Raw genomic sequence first — 20,453 nt, forward strand, 5'->3', positions numbered from 1 at the left:
TATTTTTTTAAATGATAGATTTTTAGCTTTGTAAGATATTTGGCTACGCAATCAATACTTCGACAAACAGTACCTACGATATGTACAAACTATTAGTATTTAGCAGTAATCGATGCAGGAGATAGTATTATTAATAATAATTTTTTTTAAGAATTAGTCTGATATCGAGTATGCGGGTACATCAAAATAATTAATTGAACAAAATCTTACAGAACAATCGTGTTATCTGTGTATTTTAATATTTATTTTAATAACTTATTTTATTACTGATTTTTTTTATCACATTGAATCAAAAATAATATTAGTTTTATATAGAAGAACGATTGAATCCGTCCCAATATGTCCGCACAGTATTTTATAAAAAGTCAATTGTGGTATTTTGTATCAAAATACAATAATAAAATTTGAAGCATTTTACCTGCAGTAAAGGGAGATGTAACTCGAAAAATTAAGTATTTATATTTAAACGCATATATAACTAGTTGATATAACTTTTTATTAAGAAACAAAATAATATTAAGGTAATTATTCAGTAGTCGGCCAACAATAACATTTTATTGGTACCTTAAATATATCTATCAATGCGTAAAAAATAAATAAACCATTTATAATCAATTACCAAAAACTATAGTAAATATAAATGATTTATTGATGTTTGTTAGTCAATTTGAACGCTTATTAAAATTGGCATTCAAAAAGCCAAAATGTTAATATTTGCCACAGTAGGTACTAAACAAATTAGGAATTTATTATGTTCACAATCTATTGAATAAACCAGTTTATAGAAACATTAACTTTTTTTATTGCAGTCAACCTTTTTTTTCACACAGTGTAAACCTTCAGAAAGGTACCCAACTCCAATGGAGGGGGTAATTGGGTTTTGTGGGATTCTTACCCACTAAAACCACTGCGATGGCCGTCCTCGGCACGGATCGGAGAGGCTGCGGGAACGTGTTGATATAACGCATCCGCGGCCTCTCCCGTGCTTACTCCGCTCCTGGCTCGACGGAGCTCTCCTCAGAGGGAGAAGGTAATCTCGCCCCCCCGCACTCCTCGCTAGTTCGTACGGCAGGCCATTCCGGCTGCCGTCCTCCTCAGGGCCATCTAAAATAAGACACGCGAGGCCCCCACCTCACGCATCCACGGTCCCAGGGTTACGCCCTATCTTTTAAGCCCCGGGCGTCGGGGCTGTGGGACGGCCGAGACGACGCCGACGTCGTCTATTGCAGTCAACCTAACATAGGTTATATCATATCTTGACTCTTGTATAATAAATTAAAATAAACAAAATATGATTAAACTTAAACTGCCATATTTAATAAAGCATAACACTAGACGGACTACGATTTACAACTTTTGTTCAGCTTAAAAATACCTATCCAACGATATTTTTTTTATTTGATAAAGTTTACAAACTAGCTAACCATATTTAAAATTAGCTAAAATCAAATAAAATATAATAATCATTAACAACAATATATATCGACCTGCATATTTTAAAATCAAAGCGTTAGAAAAACTTGTCCCGCAATCAGCATCGTCATTATGTAAGACACAAATAAAAGTGATGTGCTCTTAACCTTTCCAGAGGTCGGGTTCGATCTTTATTTCGTATCGTGAAATTATAATTCAAGGTCAGCAAGTTTTTTTTTTGGCAAACTTGTACGTATATCAAAGTTTTTGAACCAATCATAAAACTTATATGTCTATTGAATAATATCTATTGTAAAATGTACCCAATCTATACTTAAAAGCTATTGACTAATCATTATAATTACAATTATGATGTCACAAATTAATTATCAATTTATGGTCTCCGCTGTCTTTTTTTACTTTTGCGTGTAATATGTGTGTTACGTGTGATAGAAATTATTACCAATTGAAGTATTTTATAGTGCAATATACAAATCCAATAAACAAAACAAGAAAAGACAAAGTCACATTAATGCTTTTTATATGTCTGTTATTAAATATTCTATTTTTATATATCAAATAGTCAAGTGCCAAGAATCAAAATAAATGTTAATAATTTTGTTAGAATGAATAAAATAATATAGTAATAAGTAGTATCATGAATCTACTAAAACTTCATAAATTGAATTCTAAAGAAAAGATATGAAACCAATTTCATACCACGTTCCTATGACATAGACACATAGAAACATCCTATATGACTTTACCCTTATAGATAATAATTTAAATACATTAATAAAAAATATTTACGTCAAGTTTACTTTTTTTATTAACTCTCGCTATCAGAGTTCGGTCTTCCACCAATAGAGGATTAATGAGTTTTATAACTTGAAGTATGTTTAATATATCTCAATTTAGGTTACTTCAATTGAAACGTTTTAAAAAATAATACTTTATAAATTTAAAAAGTGTCATATAAAAACGGATAAGAAATCGTACCCTTCGAACGAAAATCTTAATTACACATATGTACATAAATAATACATTTTTTTTCAATTTTCACATTACCTATTTACAAAAGATCGACCGAGACGAAAACGAGTTTAATTTAAATTAATAAATATTATATACCACGGCAATTTGCATGCTTGCTTTAGCCCCAAGCACATTGGCTAAAATAAAAAAGTCGAGATGGCCCAGTGGTAAGAACGCGTGAATCTTAACCGATGAACGTGGGTTCAAACCACCAAGCACCTCTGAATTTACATGTGCTTAATTTCTGTTTATAATTCATCTCGTGCTTTTCGGTGAAGGAAAACATCGTGAGGAAACCTGCATGTGTCTAATTTCATCGAAATTCTGCCACATGTGTATTCCACCAACCCGCACTGGAGCAGCGTGGTGGAATAAGCTCCAAACGTTCTCCTCATAAAGGGAGAGGAGGCCTTAGCCCAGCAGTGGGACATTTACAGGCTGTTACTGTACTGTACATTGGCTACATTTTTATATACTTAATAACACCGTCTTTCCTTAACAACCGTTGAAATGCTCAAAATCCGATGAAAGCTAATAAGCGTCTCATCACTTTTAATCTCTTCTCAAGGTCATCCACACTGTATCCAGCGTATACTAGTTTTCTCAAATTTTTCTTGGTCGACTTTCGTGCATAGTCGAACAATCAGAATTGCTAGCCAACATTTGTGATTTTATAAATAACTAAATAGCTAATTTAAAATTACTTAAGGAAATATTAACATTGAATTTTATTTTATTTTAAGGATTTTACGTTTTATCTAATTTTACGTTTACTGGTGGTAGAGCTTTGTGCAAGCTCGTCTGGATAGATACCACCCACTCATCAGATATTCTACCGCAAAACAGCAGTACTTGGTATTGTTGTGTTTCGGTTTGAAGGGTGAGTGAGCCAGTGTAATTACAGGCACAAAGGACATAACATATTAGTTCCCAAGGTTGGTGGCGCATTGGTGATGTAAGCGATGGTTAACATTTCTTACAATGTCAATGTCTATGGGCGTTAGTGACCACTTACCACTTGCCTTCCTATTCTATATAAAATCTGTATATAACTAATTTACAATCATAAGAATATGCAATCAACAATTTAAACATGCGAATTAATTAGTTACCATTTAATAAAATTAAGAAAACCTTTCGTTATACATATCCTTAAAAAGTTAGAACAGTTATAAATATAAACAAGTTACTGTTATATTAAAAAAAACACATTCTCGAAATTATGTTTTGTTTTGAGTTTTAAAAAATATATATTACTGCGGCTTGTGTAAAATTACCGTGTAGTATTTTTAATAAAGTTAACCATTGACTAAAACCGTTCAATAAATTATTAATCTAAAAATCAAAAACTTGTGTCTATAGTAAAAAAAATGTTGTGTAATTTGAACTGCTTTGACTGTTAAGTATTAACCGTGTAACATATTCGTCTACTTTATATCGATCGAATTTTATGAAAACTTATTCCAATATTTGTTTAACTTACGCGCACGCACGTCGTATTAAATGATTTTCCCCTAACCACTAAAACACGGTCGATTTTTTAAATTAATTTCTTAAATATGTATGCGACAGGTTTAGGATAATAGTAGCGAATTACAAGTTTTTGAACAACTCAGACTTTAAATAGACAAATGATTAAACATATTTGAATAATTAATAAGATAAAATACGAGATGAAATGAAATATTGAACCGTATTAGAAATGCTTTATTGAATCTCATTTATTTATTACTAAAAATTAAAAATAAATAAAAATCATGAGCATGTGATATTAAGGTAAAAAAAATCACCAAGTCAGACGCATGACATGGTCAGTCTTCCTTTTAGATGATTTTATAAAACCAAGAAATTGTAGCTCCGATACGGCACGCGTAAATCGAACTCTGCGAACAAAATAAATATTTAAGTATATTTTTAATTAGAATGTATGCAATATCGAAAGCCTTTATTTCAAATATACGGATGCAGATGTCGGATCCTGGTTCAGAACAATAAAATGATTGCGTTGTTCTGTAAGGAAATTGTCATTAGAAGCGTAGACTAGAATTTTACCTGTATGTTTGTGCTATAATATAAATGATTATGTAAACCCTTTTTCTACCCCTTTTTTTCTCGCTGGATAAACACATTTATGTGTTTCCCCCACATAAGGTGGGGGGGTATGTGGGACTCGCCGGCGCTGAAGGCGCCGGAATACCCACTAAAAACCAGCGGTACCCACTCCATCTTGTCGGGGGACGTCACGGGATCGCTCACCCCTGCGAAGCTAGGAAGGACAGCTAGTTTTAAATATGAATAAAATATGTTTTTATTCAGGTAAAAAAATGCTGGTACACTAAAACTGAACCCTTAAAAATAATGTGTTGATTACTGTTTGTTAATATTTACAATACCATGATAAACTAATATTGAAATAAAGTAGACAGCTAAAGAAATATGAGGCAAATTTAGATATGACTTTAAATCACACACATACGTTTCGTTTTATTTGTATTGACTAGCACTGACTCTAAAAATAACTATATCATACAAATATTATGTATGATAATAATTAGTAATAATAATAATAACCTTCCAGACCAATTTCGGCCACGGCGGCCAATCTCAAGATAAATTAGCCAACTGCGCAGGATATATCATAGTGCACAAGTGTGTGCGCAAACACAGGTGCACTCTCTATTCCCTAGCTCTCCTAATCCGATGGGACGGCAATCCGACCTGACCGGAAAGAGTTCAAATGGCTTTACGTGCTTTCTGCGGCACGGGAGTGTACACACTTCTAACTTCCAGACTGGGCTGCTACTGAGAATTTTCGAAAAACTTAATAACTTGTATTGGGCAGTTAATAATAATTATATATAATTATTGTAAGATATATTATAACATTTCACAGACAGACTTCCTTATTCCATCACTTTCATAATTTGAAAGACTGAGATCAGGCGTTGATGACTTTACGCGCTTTTCGAGACACGGGAGTATAAACATTGTTAAGTTCCAGACTCCAAGCTGCTACTAAGAATTTCACGACAGAGAACTCCAACAACTTTTTAATGCCCCGACCGGCCCCACCCGAGGAATTGCATCCAGGACTTCGCAATCTGCGGCTTTTAACTAGCCACTTCACCTTACAGACTTACAACACCCATGGATAGACGTGACTCTACCCCACATTATCGGAAACCACACGACTTATACCCACGGAACTAATACTTACTGAATATTAACGTCCTTGTATCGATCCTCATCGTCCTCATCAGGTCGAAGCACCGCAGCGAAGGCTTGTAGCCAGTCGTACAAGTTGATATGTTTGCCACATTCACGATGTAACTTGTACGCTATTGATACATCAGGTAATGTATATGAAATGCTGTCTACTGAAGGCAAATGGCAGCACGTACACTAAAAACGAACATATTAAAAAAACGAATTATAATTAATATTTAAAAATAATTTCATGAATTTTTTACTACTAAATTTTCCATTTGGTTATAATTAATGTTATCATCTTCTTTGGTGGAAAGCAATGTGAGGAGGAACTTGTAAGTCGGTACAATAAAATGACAAAAGTATAGCAACCCGCACTGCAATAGCGTGGTGGAATAATCTCTAAACCTTCTCCAAAGAAGGAGATAACCTTAGACAAGCAGTGGGACATTTACAGGCTGTAACTATATTTATTTTTTTCTATTTAAAACATTTCACTCGTATTTATAATTACAAAAGTTGAAAATAATATTACAACATTTTGTTTCTTTTGAAGATAAAACATAAACAAAAATAATGTACATAAAAATTTGTAATCCCCTATTTTATTTGTTAATGTACAATAATTACTTACACACATCTGGATAGATTCTACTCATTAAATTTTCTATCGCAAAAACGCATTACCAAGAAGGTAATGATTAATGATAATGAGTGTTTTACTGTTTCGGTTTATACACAGTTTTATAACATTCAGCTCTTACAGAAATAGGAAGTTTTAACATTAAAGATCCCATAATTAGCATCGAAATATAGCAAATATTATTTACTCTACTATTATCTACTTTGTATAAGAAATAAACATAAAATTTACAATTTATTAACAATACTGTTTAAAACTTATAGAAAAGAATATTTATCATGTTTTAAAAAAAAAGGTTACAAAAAAAACATGTTCTGAGATGCGCGGGGCAGTCCAAATGATATTACCCGACATTGACATTTAAAATTATAAGATATTTTAATGATTTTTTTATCGCCTACATCGCTTTGATTATTGAATGTTTATTATTAGTATCTTCAGCAAAATTCAATTAAATAATTCACATCTCATTTGTATCACGGATACTGAAACAACTTCTGTCAATTTCAATAACCAATTTATTTAAGCGATATCCAAGTTAACATATAAAATTATATTTTTAGAAAAACAATTCTTGTAAATATCTTACTGCCAAAAGCTTTCTCCTTAATAAACTGATACCTATTAATAATAAAAAATAGAACAATGTTGGTTTTATTATTTAAAAATAAAGGACAATATTCCTGCTCTGTCTTATCCAATTCGAAAGTAGGAGCAAACATCATTACATGATAATATAATTATTATAAATAACCGTTAATATTAACCCAATTATTAAGAAATATTTTAAAGCGGTTGTACCGTCGTACACACGTGCTTTTCCTTCCAAAAATTAATGAAAGAGAAATTGTTGTGTTAAAATTATTTAAATTAAAATTCACCCGTTACACAAATTAACGGGTGAATAGTTATTCAATTCAATTTTCTTTGTTAGTAAGGTCAGAAATATAGTTTTGTGTGAACCGACATATGTATAAAAGTATTGTAAACATACTTTTTTTTTATAAAATAATGAATTTATTCATTATTATATCATATTAATATTCAGGAAATAAAAACAAAACAATACTGCAATCATAAAAGTTAAAAACAGGCACAAAATTATACATTATCTATAACATATTCAATAATAACGTAAACAAACACCTTGAACTTTTGACATAACCATTTATTAAAGAAGCTGCTAAAATGATGACATCCGTTTACATTTATAGGAACTAAAATTAAACTTCTTCGAATAATTCTTTATCTACGATTTACGAATACATACGATACACAAATTGAAGACAAATTTAGTTTATTCTTTAACAAAAATGTACTATAGATTCTCTTATTACTTATCTCTTACATATTACTATTATATACTTTTTATATAAGTGCATTTTTTAATATAAGTACAAACAAGTTATAAGTATTCGTCAAATATTTGGATGTAAGTTTATGGCTGCATAGCCTACACAAATACTTTGTTTAATCACTTTCAATTGAGTTGTAAAAAAAATATTTATTATTTATACTAAGCATTATTTATTTATCTTCAAATGCAGGCAGGCATGTTAAATATATATTTTATATTATGCTATATCATTCAAATTATTAGTTTTCCCTTCATATAATATTTTAGCAATGAATGTGTTTCGCATTATTTATAAATAATTTGTTAGCCTAACCCAGATATTTTTTTATTTAACGCCAACAAATATCATTCAATTCTGTAATGTTTGCCTAACACATGTCACTACATTCAACCTTATGACTAAAGATTTATACAAAAGTTCAAGGACATCTTAATAACTTTGGCTTGAAAGTAAATAAATCGTTTACTTATTTAATACGTATATATTCACCGCTTTAACAATAATAAGTGAAGACTAAATTTCAGTCATATATTAAATATCGAATCGCCAAAGCAATTAAGTAAAAAGTTTGTATTTTTATGTATCTGCATACATTAGATTAGTAAATAAAAAACTTTTTTGCATAAATAGAATAAAATTAATCAATCTTAAATCATTATTACATTAAACATATGTACAAAAATAAGATATGTATACAAAATATATTAAAAATAAAATAAAAATAAAAAAAGTATCAGAATAATCTGGATAGATTTGAATTTGTAATGAAATAATACTTAAAATTCTAATACAAATAGATTTAATGAATAGGCATAGTAGGCTTATTCAGAGATAAATTGCATGAATAATCTGAAGTCATGAAATCCACATTATCTTTTTCCATCATTAAACGATATATACGTACGTGTCATGTGTTTTATACGTGACATTGGCAGAATATTTTGCGCTGAAATAGCGTAGATACACGCCAGAAAAAGGAAAAAAAGAAACCACATAATCTTGAAATGATGGGAAATCAAGCGTGTTTGTGCTTATACCAAAATAATTGTATATAAAAATAAAATTTTTAACTCAAAATATCAAGAAGTAGCATTTTGTCAATAATGTATTCGCAAGAAATAAAAATAATCCTATAAAATTGATTATAAACGAGCGTCATAAAGACTTTAAAGTCGCTAATATATTCAAAAAATTTACTGAAATACGACTCACGATTACAAGTTTTCTAAAATGTGTCAACATATTAACTTTAATAATAAATATTTGTTTTCTTTAAAAGAAAAACTAAGCCTGAGTGTCTTACCGGTTCTTCAAGGTAGAATCCACATTCCAAGCCAGTGGTAATGCTTGACGAGTCAACGTAATTTTAATTTAAATAGAATTCTATGAGATGATTGGATAAAACACATGAATTTTATCCGAAGGTTTATATCCTTATTAGAGCAATGTTTAGTAAGCTAAACTTCTCTTAAGAAGGGAAAGCCCTAATCTAGCAATGAAAGAATTATAGGCCGTTAATAATGGATTAAAATGCAAATGTTATCTCGATGTTTATGGTGAGCTTTGCATATCCATCTATGTATTGGTAGAGCGTTACTGTTAAGTGTTTATTTATTTATTATTCGTACCTTGTTTCCAATTCGGCCGTTGGTCTTGGGCCTAAAGGCGGTTTCGGAATACCGTCCCGTTGAAATTTATGAGTGTGGAAACAGAGCACACTTGTGTTTGCGCACTCTACGTGCACTATAAGATTTCCTGCGCAAATGGCTTATCTCGGCAGAGAATGCCCGCCGTGGTCGAAATAGATTATTACAATAATATAACCATCTCTAATAGTAAAAGCCGGGTAACTTATTCAAAAAGTTCTTCATTTTACAAATTGAAATTAGAACATGAAAACTTGACTTAAAAAATTGAAATCTTATTTATAAGTTCTTTATATAGCCTGAAGACGCTTTACGTTTGTAGTAGAGGACGTTCAGCAGATAAATAAACATACAAAAACTTTTAAACGTAATTTTTAATCATGAATTTCTTGAAGTCTAGACATTTCGTAAACATCCTCTTCCTCGCTTTCACCCGATAAATCACTTGTGTTAATGATAATTCGTTCTGATATTGTATCTAAAGCCTCTTTCCTAACCTAGTCATTACTTTCAATAGTATGTAGACAAACATTTCTCCTCTGAAGAGCCTTAATTTAATGATGCATTTTTAATTAATTAATTATAATTTGATTATTTATTATTAAATTATGTTTTCTTGATTTAAAAATTAAATTTATATTAAATTAAATTATATAAATGAATTATATAATTTCATGCACCTATTAAATATAAAAAATGTCTTGTTTTGTAATTACTTATGATTAATTTATAAATGGAAACTGTTTTGGTTTAAGAATTGTTTTATATTTTTTATTTTATTGTAATTATTTCACTGTTTGTTTCCAGTACACTAAATAAATAAATAAAAGGCTAAATCAATTGTGATAAGAGAAGTCATATAATATATCATATTCTTAATTCTCTATTGTACATCATCACGTATATAATTAATTACTCCCTATCCCCAAAAACATTCCAGAATAAGTGAAAAGACTTGTTATCCCATAATCTATAAAACTGATATTGAAATCCTTCTCTGTCCAATCACTATCGCCCAATTTATGTTACCGTTTCTTTCTATGGTGCTTGAATAAATTTAAAATATAGCTATATTCAACTAGATATACCACTATATAGCTTTGCTTAAAGTTATTAAAAATATCCACGAGGTATTAGGGAATAAGCAAGTAACAGTTTTAGTTCTGATTTCATTCAGGAATGCATTTAATGCTTATAACTATGATTAGTTACCTAAATTTATATCAAATTATAATAGCTTTAAATAGGCGATTGCTTGGTTTTTATTATTTAAATATTTCTCGAAATGGTGCATTGCCTTATAAATCAGCAATAGCCTTTTTTTAACGCTGGAAAAACCCAGCGGGGGGGTATGTGGGGCTCGCCGGTGTCCAAGGCGCCGAGAGCGCCCCGAACATCGGAATACCCACTAAAAAACCAGCGGTATCCTTTCCGTCTTAACGAGGAGCGATCACACAGGATCGCTTTCGAATGCTACCGTGGACTCAGGCATAGCCTACTTACTGGTACCTTACTGGTAAATGGTGAAATGGGAACGCTATTAATGGCAGTTTGAATAAAACATTATTATCGAAACTTTGAAAGTAAAATTTAAAAAAAATATATAAGCAAAGATTAGGCCGTTCGCTAAGGAAGTATATACTTTTCAAATAAATTCATAGTGAACAATCAACCAAATACCTGCAAATAATGCATCGGGTTACTTAGGGCTGTGTGCAGTGCTCCTCGGGGAGAGCCCACAATTTGTTTCTTCACATTAGCCACGTCACTGAAGAACAAAATTTCGTGAAATGTTTGCGTGTGCGGCGGTTGCAGGCCCTTTGTAAAAACTTCCTCTAAATAACTCACAAATCTTGTCCGTATCATTTCATATTCAGATTGAATTTTTTCAACTCTCGTGGCTCTTAACAATTTCTGAAAATAATTTTGTTTTAAAAGACACACAATTAATATTGTTTAAAAAACATACGCATCAACGGTGTAAGATGTGCTTTTCTACAGTTTTAGTGTCTATGGACGAGGTGTATACCACTAAATTGCTCGCTTGCTTTTACTAAATTACAGTAGAGTAAGAAATTAATTTGAAACACAGGTATAAGACAGGTATATTAATATCATGTATTTCTTTACCTCTTTCAATTTATATCTATTACCAGGTACATTAACGTTGTCCAAATCATTTTCCGCATCCATATCAGTATTGGTAAATACGGAGGTTTCATTGCTTGCATTTTCTATTTGCCTTAAAAACGTCAATAAATGAATTTTTATTGTTTTAGCAAATTCTTGCCCAAGGTCGTCCTTCAGAGTAATGTTGTGAATATTATTTTTAGATGGAGTTGATCGTAGAGGTTTTATTGGCGAGGCTACTTGTAGGGACGCATTTATATCTTTAAGTGCAGCTTTTATAGTTTCTGCCAATCTTAATTGTGATTGAAAATTTAATAACTGCATGCATTCTTTATACGGTTGTGTACTTGTTACACATTCTATAGAACATTTGGCGTAAAGTTCTCTAACCTAAAATATATATATATAAAAAAAGTATAATGGACGATCTGCATAGTAAAACTAAACATTAATTTTGATAACACTACTAAAATATACATACACTTTTTCCGAGTGTATTCTTTGGTAGATCCTTCACGAACGTGGAAAGCAATCGTATGCACAAGTAAAAACTATGTACATAGTCATGAAGCTTATTCATTTCTTTAGACAAAATTTCTCTGAAAAAATTATCATCTTCAAAGAGACCGATTTTCGTTTCACAATCCTGTACTTCCAAGAAGGGCCGGAAGGATAGTAATTGTCTTATATTTTCTAGATCATCTTTTGTGAGATTATTAATTGCCTCATAAAGTTTGTCCGGAACACAACATAGTGATTTAATATTATCTCCATAGTAATGATCCATCATACAATACTAAAAAAACAAAATGGATTAATTGTTAACATATATAGTATCATAGTTTTAGGCATGCTTAGAAATCTCTGTTAGATTTAATACTAAAAACATACCTTTATACTTTGAATGAGGCCTGTAACAGAGAAATCATAAAAGAGAAATACATCTGTCATTAATTCAAAAGCTTTGCCACTTAAGTGGAATGGACTCGTGTGAGATAAAAAAATGTTTTCTAAAACCTGCAAATTATGGACACAAAGCAAAAGAAATGTATAAAAAATATTAAAATAAAATAAGTAATGATTAAAAAAAACATAACATGGGAGGTTTAAATGTATATAAATACAAGCAGCATGGCTTGTTGCCTGCATTGATGTTTGCCTATTTAATATAAAATCTATATATATAGATTTATATATATATATATATATATATATATATATATATATATAGATTTATATATATATATATATATATATATATATATATATAAATCTATATATATATATATATAATCATTTATACTATGTCCTTTTGGTTTATTTACTTTTTTACATCTGCCTTAGAAAGTAACCGTTCCAGCTAGACATATAAGTTAAACTTTAAAATGTGTAAAAATAAATTTTTAAAATGTCTTATCTAATTTCTGACTTCCTACATATGTACATTTTTTTTAATTTTTCTAGAATAATATTCATGTGTCATAATTATAATTTCATTCTATTACTAAATTAATTGAAAATAACCGTTTTATAGTAAGGAAATTTAATATGGAAAAAACCTTGTATCCACTCAAATTTAAATAAAATATGTATATATATTAAACATTTCTAAATAACTACATATATTGAAAAGCAACCAATGATTTTAAGTTGTGGGTTTTGTTTATCAAAAATTAAGGAAATTATATCATAGTAATTTAACAAATAAACATTCACAAGTTTTATTACAATAAATATATCACTTCCGACATGGAAATTTGAAAAGTTATCACCTAAATTTATTAATGTCGAAAGTCTTTCCCAATCTGATCATATTAATCGTATAGTCCTCACTATACTTGACTGAATATTTAAGGGATTTTTTAAAACTTTCATGTAATATTAGGCACAGTATTAGTTTTAGTGTGACTTAATAATTTGAAGCCCCATATTTATGGTTATACACTTCTTCATTATACAATAAACAATTGGATACTTTATTTTTATGCTATTATTTGCTACAAAACTTGCAAAATAGAATATAAAGTTAACAAACCAAATTTATATTTATTCGTATTTAGTAAAAATATACATAAGACATAAAACAATATAAACTTTTATTCAAACTAGTTTTTTTATTCAACAGCAAAAATTGATATTTGATAGTACTATATCAATCAAATCGATTGTCAAAATTATTATGTTATGTTCCGTTTGTCAAAAAGTGAAAATCCAAATGAACAGAGTATACTTTTATGAAATTTTATATTATGAGTGTAATAATATTGATCAAAACTGATTATATATATAAGACTTGAATGGAAAAATTAAACTTGTTTAAACATTTCCTAAATAGAAATGCTTCCTTCTCCTACAACACATCTCATAATTTATGAATTTTAAAACTAATATTTGAATACTTACTTGATTCATATAAACATGTGATGGATGAGAATGGAACACTTTGATTAGCAACTTCGATGAGACATGGTAAGGAAATGATTTATGTAGAGCTGAAACCGATGTCGCTACTCCAAATATTAATACTATTGGCAATGATCGCACATAGGAACTGAAAACAAAAATGTTTTAATTTGGAACATATTTTAATAAATATTTTGTGTTTTCAAAAATACTATTTTGTTTTGAAAATTATAGAATTTATTAAACTTTTGTAGGCTATATATGTAAGCTTACTGAAATTTAATGTTTGCATTTATATATATTATGTATATAAATACAAAAAAAACTGTGATAAAATATATAAAAGAAAATAAAAAAATAATTTGACCTTTACTATCTACAGTATTATTAAAACTTACTATAATTGAAACTTGTACTCTAAGCAGCTTACATGTTTTAATTGAGAATGATGCTAATTTTAACATATTTTAACCATGAAATGCTTCAATATGTTTATGAAATTACTATTTTAATTTTCCTTTTTAATTTTATTTATTTATTTTATTTGATTTCATAATTTAGTAATGAACCTCTAGCATAAAAGAGTTTCGATATATAAGGTATTATGTGTTAAAATGATTCAACACACAATACTTTAAATATTTAATGGATGAAAGTATGGATCTAATAGATATTCAAATATTATAACTCCTCCTTACCTAATAATCATTACAAAATCTTGCAATATACTACAATTGAAGCTCTCAAAATCTGGCATTATTATAACTAAAGCCTTTCTTGCTACAGGCTTATATTTCTTTGGCGATTGTTTTGCATATTTTGCTTGATACCAATTAAGTAAAGTTTTTATAGTACATTGATTTTTCTTTAATTTAACTTTATGACTTGGGTCATTTTCAAAACTTTCATCAGCAGAGTTATCCTGAAAGTAGCATTTATATTAAATATAACAGCTTAAGTCCCTATACTAATTATTATTTATTATTAAAAAAAAAACAATAGCAAAATGGATCTAATTTGGTCAAATCGATGAAAATAGAGTTTTAAGAGATTTCACTTAAAAACTTATATCCCTTAATTTGGCTTAAAAATGTACAATTTGGTTAAAGTTTATAATTTTCATGTCACTATTAATTCCTGTCACAATGTGAATCCTATTTTAACAAAAAAATGTTGGCCAATCTCAAGAGTGATTAGCCAACTGCGAAGGAAATATCATAGTGCTCTAGTGTATGCACAAACATATGTGCCCTCTCTATTCCCTAACTCTCATAATCCAATTGGACGGCAATCCGACACAACTGGAAAGAGTTCAGGCACAGGACCAATGGCTTTACATACTTTCCACGGCATGAGAGTATACAATTTCCAAGCTCTGGGCTTTGGGCTGCTATTGAAAATTTTTTGACAGAAAAACTAAGTAAAAGTCTTCCGGGTCTGCGGCCTTACATCTAGCCATTGGTCAGTTGGATGATATTGTATAATACTCTATGGGATCTTTTTATTGAAATATACATAGGTAAGAGGACAGCCGAGATGGCCCTGTGGTAAGAACGCGTGAATCTTAACCGATGATCGTGGGTTCAAACCCGGGCAAGCACCACTGAATTTTCATGTGCTTAATTTGTGATTATAATTCATCTCGTGCTTTACGGTGAAGGAAAACATCGTGAGGAAACCTGCATGTGTCTAATTTCACTGAAATTCTGCCATATGTGAATTCTACCAACCCGCATTGGAGCAGCGTGGTGGAATAAACTCCAAACCTTCTCCTCAAAAATAGGAGAGGAGGCCTTTAGCCCAGCAGTGGGACATTCACAGGCTGTTACGGCAAGAGGACACCCATCTATAGATATTGGTACTGTGAGAAATATTAAGTAATCCTTACATCACCAATACACCACTAATTCTAGGAACTATGATGTTATGTCCCTTGTGCTATTTTAGTTACAATAGCTCACCTACAACTACCACTAACTAGTATTGCTGTTGTAGCAGTAGAATATGTGAAGAGTGGGTTACATCCAAGTTTTCACTTAAAATATAATAAATGAAAGCAACTCATTCCTACATATTATTATTAACTTACCAGGACATCCTGTCCATGTATTAACTGCCAAACAGCACTTTCCACCAAATGTTTAACAGTTTGAGCATCTTGAGAATTTATCAAAGCAACATGTGGAGTTACATTTTCCCTGAAATATAATTTTAATTTTATTTAATAGCAAATATTTCATCTCCAAAACAACTATGTAAACTAATGATTATGTTTATTTATAACTATTATTTGTTTATAAACAAATGCTCAAATAACTTATTTTTTTGTGTCATTATATCTGACATATAGAAGAGATGTTTAAAAAAAAATGCAGTCAAATATAATGAATCAGTAAATCTTAGAAATAATTCAAGCTGAATGAGACAACAGCAATAATTCTACATATGTTTGCACAGAGTTGCACTTATTGTAATATATAAAGAATAAAAAGATTAGACTTACCTAATTCTATATATAAGGGCTAGAAACTGATTGACATAGTCTGGCTGATTGACCCCAGTCAATAGTGTGGCACTAGGTATGATTCCCTCTAATGTACTGTACTCGTGCTGTTGATTCACTAACTTGACATAACTTACAATATCATTCAATAGAATGCTATATGTTTGCTCATGAAGTTCCTAAGTAAATATACAATTTGATGTTAATAAGGTATTACCTACAGCGAAAGTATAAAATTTGAGCCTACCTTTAATTGATTTTCAACCAAATTCCAGTTATATTTGAATGTTTTATACCAGGAGTCTTCGGACAAACTTTCAAATATATTGCGTTTCGGTTTCTTTTTCGAATGTTTTGTTTTTTTAAATCCATTTGAAAATAAAAATACACCCTGTAAATGAGACTTACTTATAAGTAAACTATAACTTATAAGTAAATAAATCTATCCATAAAACTTTCATATTACCTTAGAAACTGAGGTAGTTGATTCCATTGTATACAAAATCTTGAAATAATTTTGTTTTTCTTTAATATTGGCATAAGACAAATAGCATTTATAGAATGACAGTAAGCAGTTTTGATCTTAGATAGAAGAAGATCTTCATTCAAATTCTTAAATACTTTGTTTAAATATAACAGCTACAACATATTTTAAAATTAGTCCATATTTAAGAAGTACCTATAGGAAATAGTTATAGATTCAATTTTAAACGTGATCTGAACTGATATCTGACAAGTGACATAATGACATTGACATTAATCTTTTGTTTAATTATTTCCTCTTTATAGGGCAAAGACATGAGACCAATAACCCTTTTCCGCACTTTTCAAATCAATCAAAAATGAAATACTCACAATTCACAAAATAGATTATTTTAATTAATGAATTAACAACAGCATAAATATTACAAAAAATATGATACCCCTTCTTATTGTCTCTACTGGTGACAGGAGGGCTGGGTCATTTTTCGCCCAGAGAATCGGAATTGCCATTCAAAAAGGAAATGCTGCTGGCATTCTTGCTACCATTCCGTGCGGTCACGATTTGTACAGTAACTTTTTTTAATTTTATTTGTATTTATTTAAGGCTTTAATATAAGTTATTATTACAATAATATATAATATACACATATACAGTAACAGCCTGTAAATGTCCCACTGCTGGGCTAAGGCCTCCTCTCCCTTTTTTGAGGAGAAGGTTTGGAGCTTATATATTTTTTATATATATATATATATATTTTTATATTAAAAAAATACACATATAACATATATTAACTAAATATAATATTATAAAAAATTGACGGCAATGACTATTTTAACTTATATTTTTCGGACCAAGGCCTGATATTGTACATGGCCACCTCCACCTCCACCTAGGCACTGACAAATTGACAATGGCATTACTTACAAAAATCATAACATCAAAAGCTCAAACGGCAAATATGTAATTGTAAGTAAACTTATACTAATAAGAATAAAGAAAAAAAAACTAAACAGTGATTGTTTACTTTTTGCTGAAAACGGTTTGAATTTGTCATAGGGCGTGACCCCATATGTACGGTGCGGAGCTGCCATGTATGGTGCACCGCAATGTTTTGCTGTTGCTTAGTTTGCAACTTTGCACGTGTTAATAAAAATGGCTGACAATTTACATGTTGATTTTATTATTTCACTAGTGGAAGGCACGTCTAGTTCTCTTATTATACTCTTATATAATTATAAAAAAATATACTAAAACATTGGTATAACTTCAAACTCATATAAAAAACATCAACAACATGAGCATCTCCGCAACCAACCCGTATAAAAACAACCCTTATAAACCCCAAATTCTAGATGCGAATTTCTAATGCGTTCCCCTCCCACGCCATTGATCTTTAAATATTTTGTTAACCTTTTACATAAAAACTTAGTTTTCTCCTCATAGCTGTCTGCGGCACCTGCTATGATACAAATAGCAAGATGTCTCACAACTAATTCAAGGTAAAAGCAACTTGAAAATTGTTATGGTTGTGGTAAACCAATCAAACATACAAAGAGATACAGAATTTCGGAATCTAGATCTCTCACCTTGGTTGATCATCAAGTATTTGTTTTTGTAGTTCATGTTTATGATTTTATTCGACTTAATAATATAGTAAGGTAAAACAACCTAGGCTTAATGTCAAAAATATGGTATTACAAGTAGCGTAGTTAATAATTTTTATTCCAGCCATTAAAATTGAAGACATTGATTCAGTGCCAAATCTTTTGTTGCCCGTGGTATATGCGTAACGTTGATCTACATAAAGATTTCAAAATAGAATCAATAGCCAGACTATTTAAAAACCTCAATAAGATATTTCGATAAAGCGTCGCAACACGCAAACCCGCTCATCTCTAAGGCGACCATGTATAGCCCCTTAGAGCTACCTAAATCGACTCGTAGGCGACCTAAGCACGTCCTACTCGATCCCGTCGATGTACTCACCGCTGCCAACATGCACTTGTTAGGGAACACAAATAACACACACCGATCCCGCCGGCGGTCCCGTCCGTGGACGTCCCGTCAACGCTTATGCGTATGACGGCGTTTATAATGCACACGTCCCTCCCTCCCGATTTCAACGGCGTCCTAAGCCAAGGTCCGGCCTCACCCTTAGGAAGTCCGTCTTTATTGAGCCCTCGTGTGGCTCCCAACATCCGGCTGAGTTCAACTCGCCCATTCCGCCCGGTGACGCTGTAAAGGCCAGTAATACACAATGCGAAAAAAAAAACTTGTCTGTATCGGATTGGACACACCGCCCATCAATTCATTGAATTGTAGTAGAAAAGTACAGTCTCTCATTCCCGCAAACTCGAAAAGTGCTTTCACACACAATGAAAGATTTTAGGATAAAATAAATATATATCTTAAAAATCCCTTTTGACAAAGCTATTGAAAATCCTGACTATGCAGATGAATATGCTCAAACAGCAACCTCCAAATGAAACTTGCCTAACTATTAAGGTCTGTTTACGACAATAATTTCAATAGGAAAAGACATTTATAAAGACAATAATATATTCGCCCCGAATATCAGAATATAAATCACGATGAAAACCGAGTGTCAAAAACAAAATCTTTTTCTTCATAATTTTAATGCATAATATCATATTTATATGCAATGTTCTATTATTTATAAATAAAATCTGTATCTACTAACAGACTTAAATATTTCTGTACAATGAAGGTCAGAGGTCTTAACAATTTTTAACAATCTCCTTCAAAACAGGATATATTATTTAACTTTAACTACGATGCCTTCCGTTAAAACGATATAATTTCGATTATAACGGCCATTCATAACAGTGACTAGCCAACTGCGGAGGATATCTCCTACGTACAATACAGTCCGCAAATACAGCTGCAGTCTCTATTTCCTCACTCTGATGGTACGGCAATCCGACACGACTGGAGAGAATTTAGGCGTAGGCACATTGGTTTTACGTGATTTTGGAGGCACTAAAATATCAAAAATGCCAAATTGCCAACTCGAGAGCTGCTACTAAAAATTTCTTGACGGACAACCCCAGTAACTTTTTATAGGCTCGGCCAGAGCTTTGAACCTAGAACCTTAAGATTTGAAATATTATGAAACAGTAACTACAAAAATGAGGCAGTACTTTTTGTTTGCCGTACTATTCTCTTTATTTTATGCCATCCAAGCTTAGCTCGGTAAACAAAACTCAAGAATTTTAATTGAAAATTGCGGAATATATTATTTAATCTGCTTATTCTTAATTAATTTCGAATACGATCACATTTATGTATATCCATCCACCCACTGAAACAGTATAGGGGAAATCCCTTTAAAACTTCTCTATAATAGGCGAATAACCAGTGGTTTTACACTTAAATTTCAGCAATAATTGTTCAAAAATAACATAGGTATCTCTCCACCGAATCGGACACCTTTATCAATACTTCTTAAATCAATAAAAATGAAAAAAAATATAACCCACCTTATTCATAAAACAAAGATTAAATAACAAAAACATTATTTTATTCTGTGTTGATAAAACTATAACACGAAGTACAATATTTACTATATTACTATATTTACTATATTTAAGTAAATAATTACAGCTAAATT

General features: G+C 30.7%; 1 protein-coding gene across 1 annotated transcript; it reads right to left on the reverse strand.

The window, feature by feature from the left end:
- Positions 1–4,140: 4,140 nt before the first annotated feature.
- Positions 4,141–17,011, reverse strand: LOC126768291 (origin recognition complex subunit 3). The gene is made up of 12 exons (XM_050486297.1): positions 16,805–17,011; positions 16,586–16,729; positions 16,339–16,517; positions 15,925–16,033; positions 14,534–14,757; positions 13,836–13,983; positions 12,324–12,449; positions 11,914–12,228; positions 11,433–11,822; positions 10,983–11,216; positions 5,666–5,850; positions 4,141–4,331 (listed from the first exon to the last, which is right to left on the reverse strand). Exons 1-12 carry the CDS (start codon positions 16,829–16,831, stop codon positions 4,235–4,237), a joined length of 2,178 nt encoding a protein of 725 aa, XP_050342254.1. The 5' UTR covers positions 16,832–17,011; the 3' UTR covers positions 4,141–4,234.
- Between the last annotated feature and the right edge of the window lie 3,442 nt (positions 17,012–20,453).

Source organism: Nymphalis io, chromosome 5, assembly GCF_905147045.1.
Source record: "Nymphalis io chromosome 5, ilAglIoxx1.1, whole genome shotgun sequence".
Lineage (NCBI taxonomy): Eukaryota > Metazoa > Arthropoda > Insecta > Lepidoptera > Nymphalidae > Nymphalis > Nymphalis io.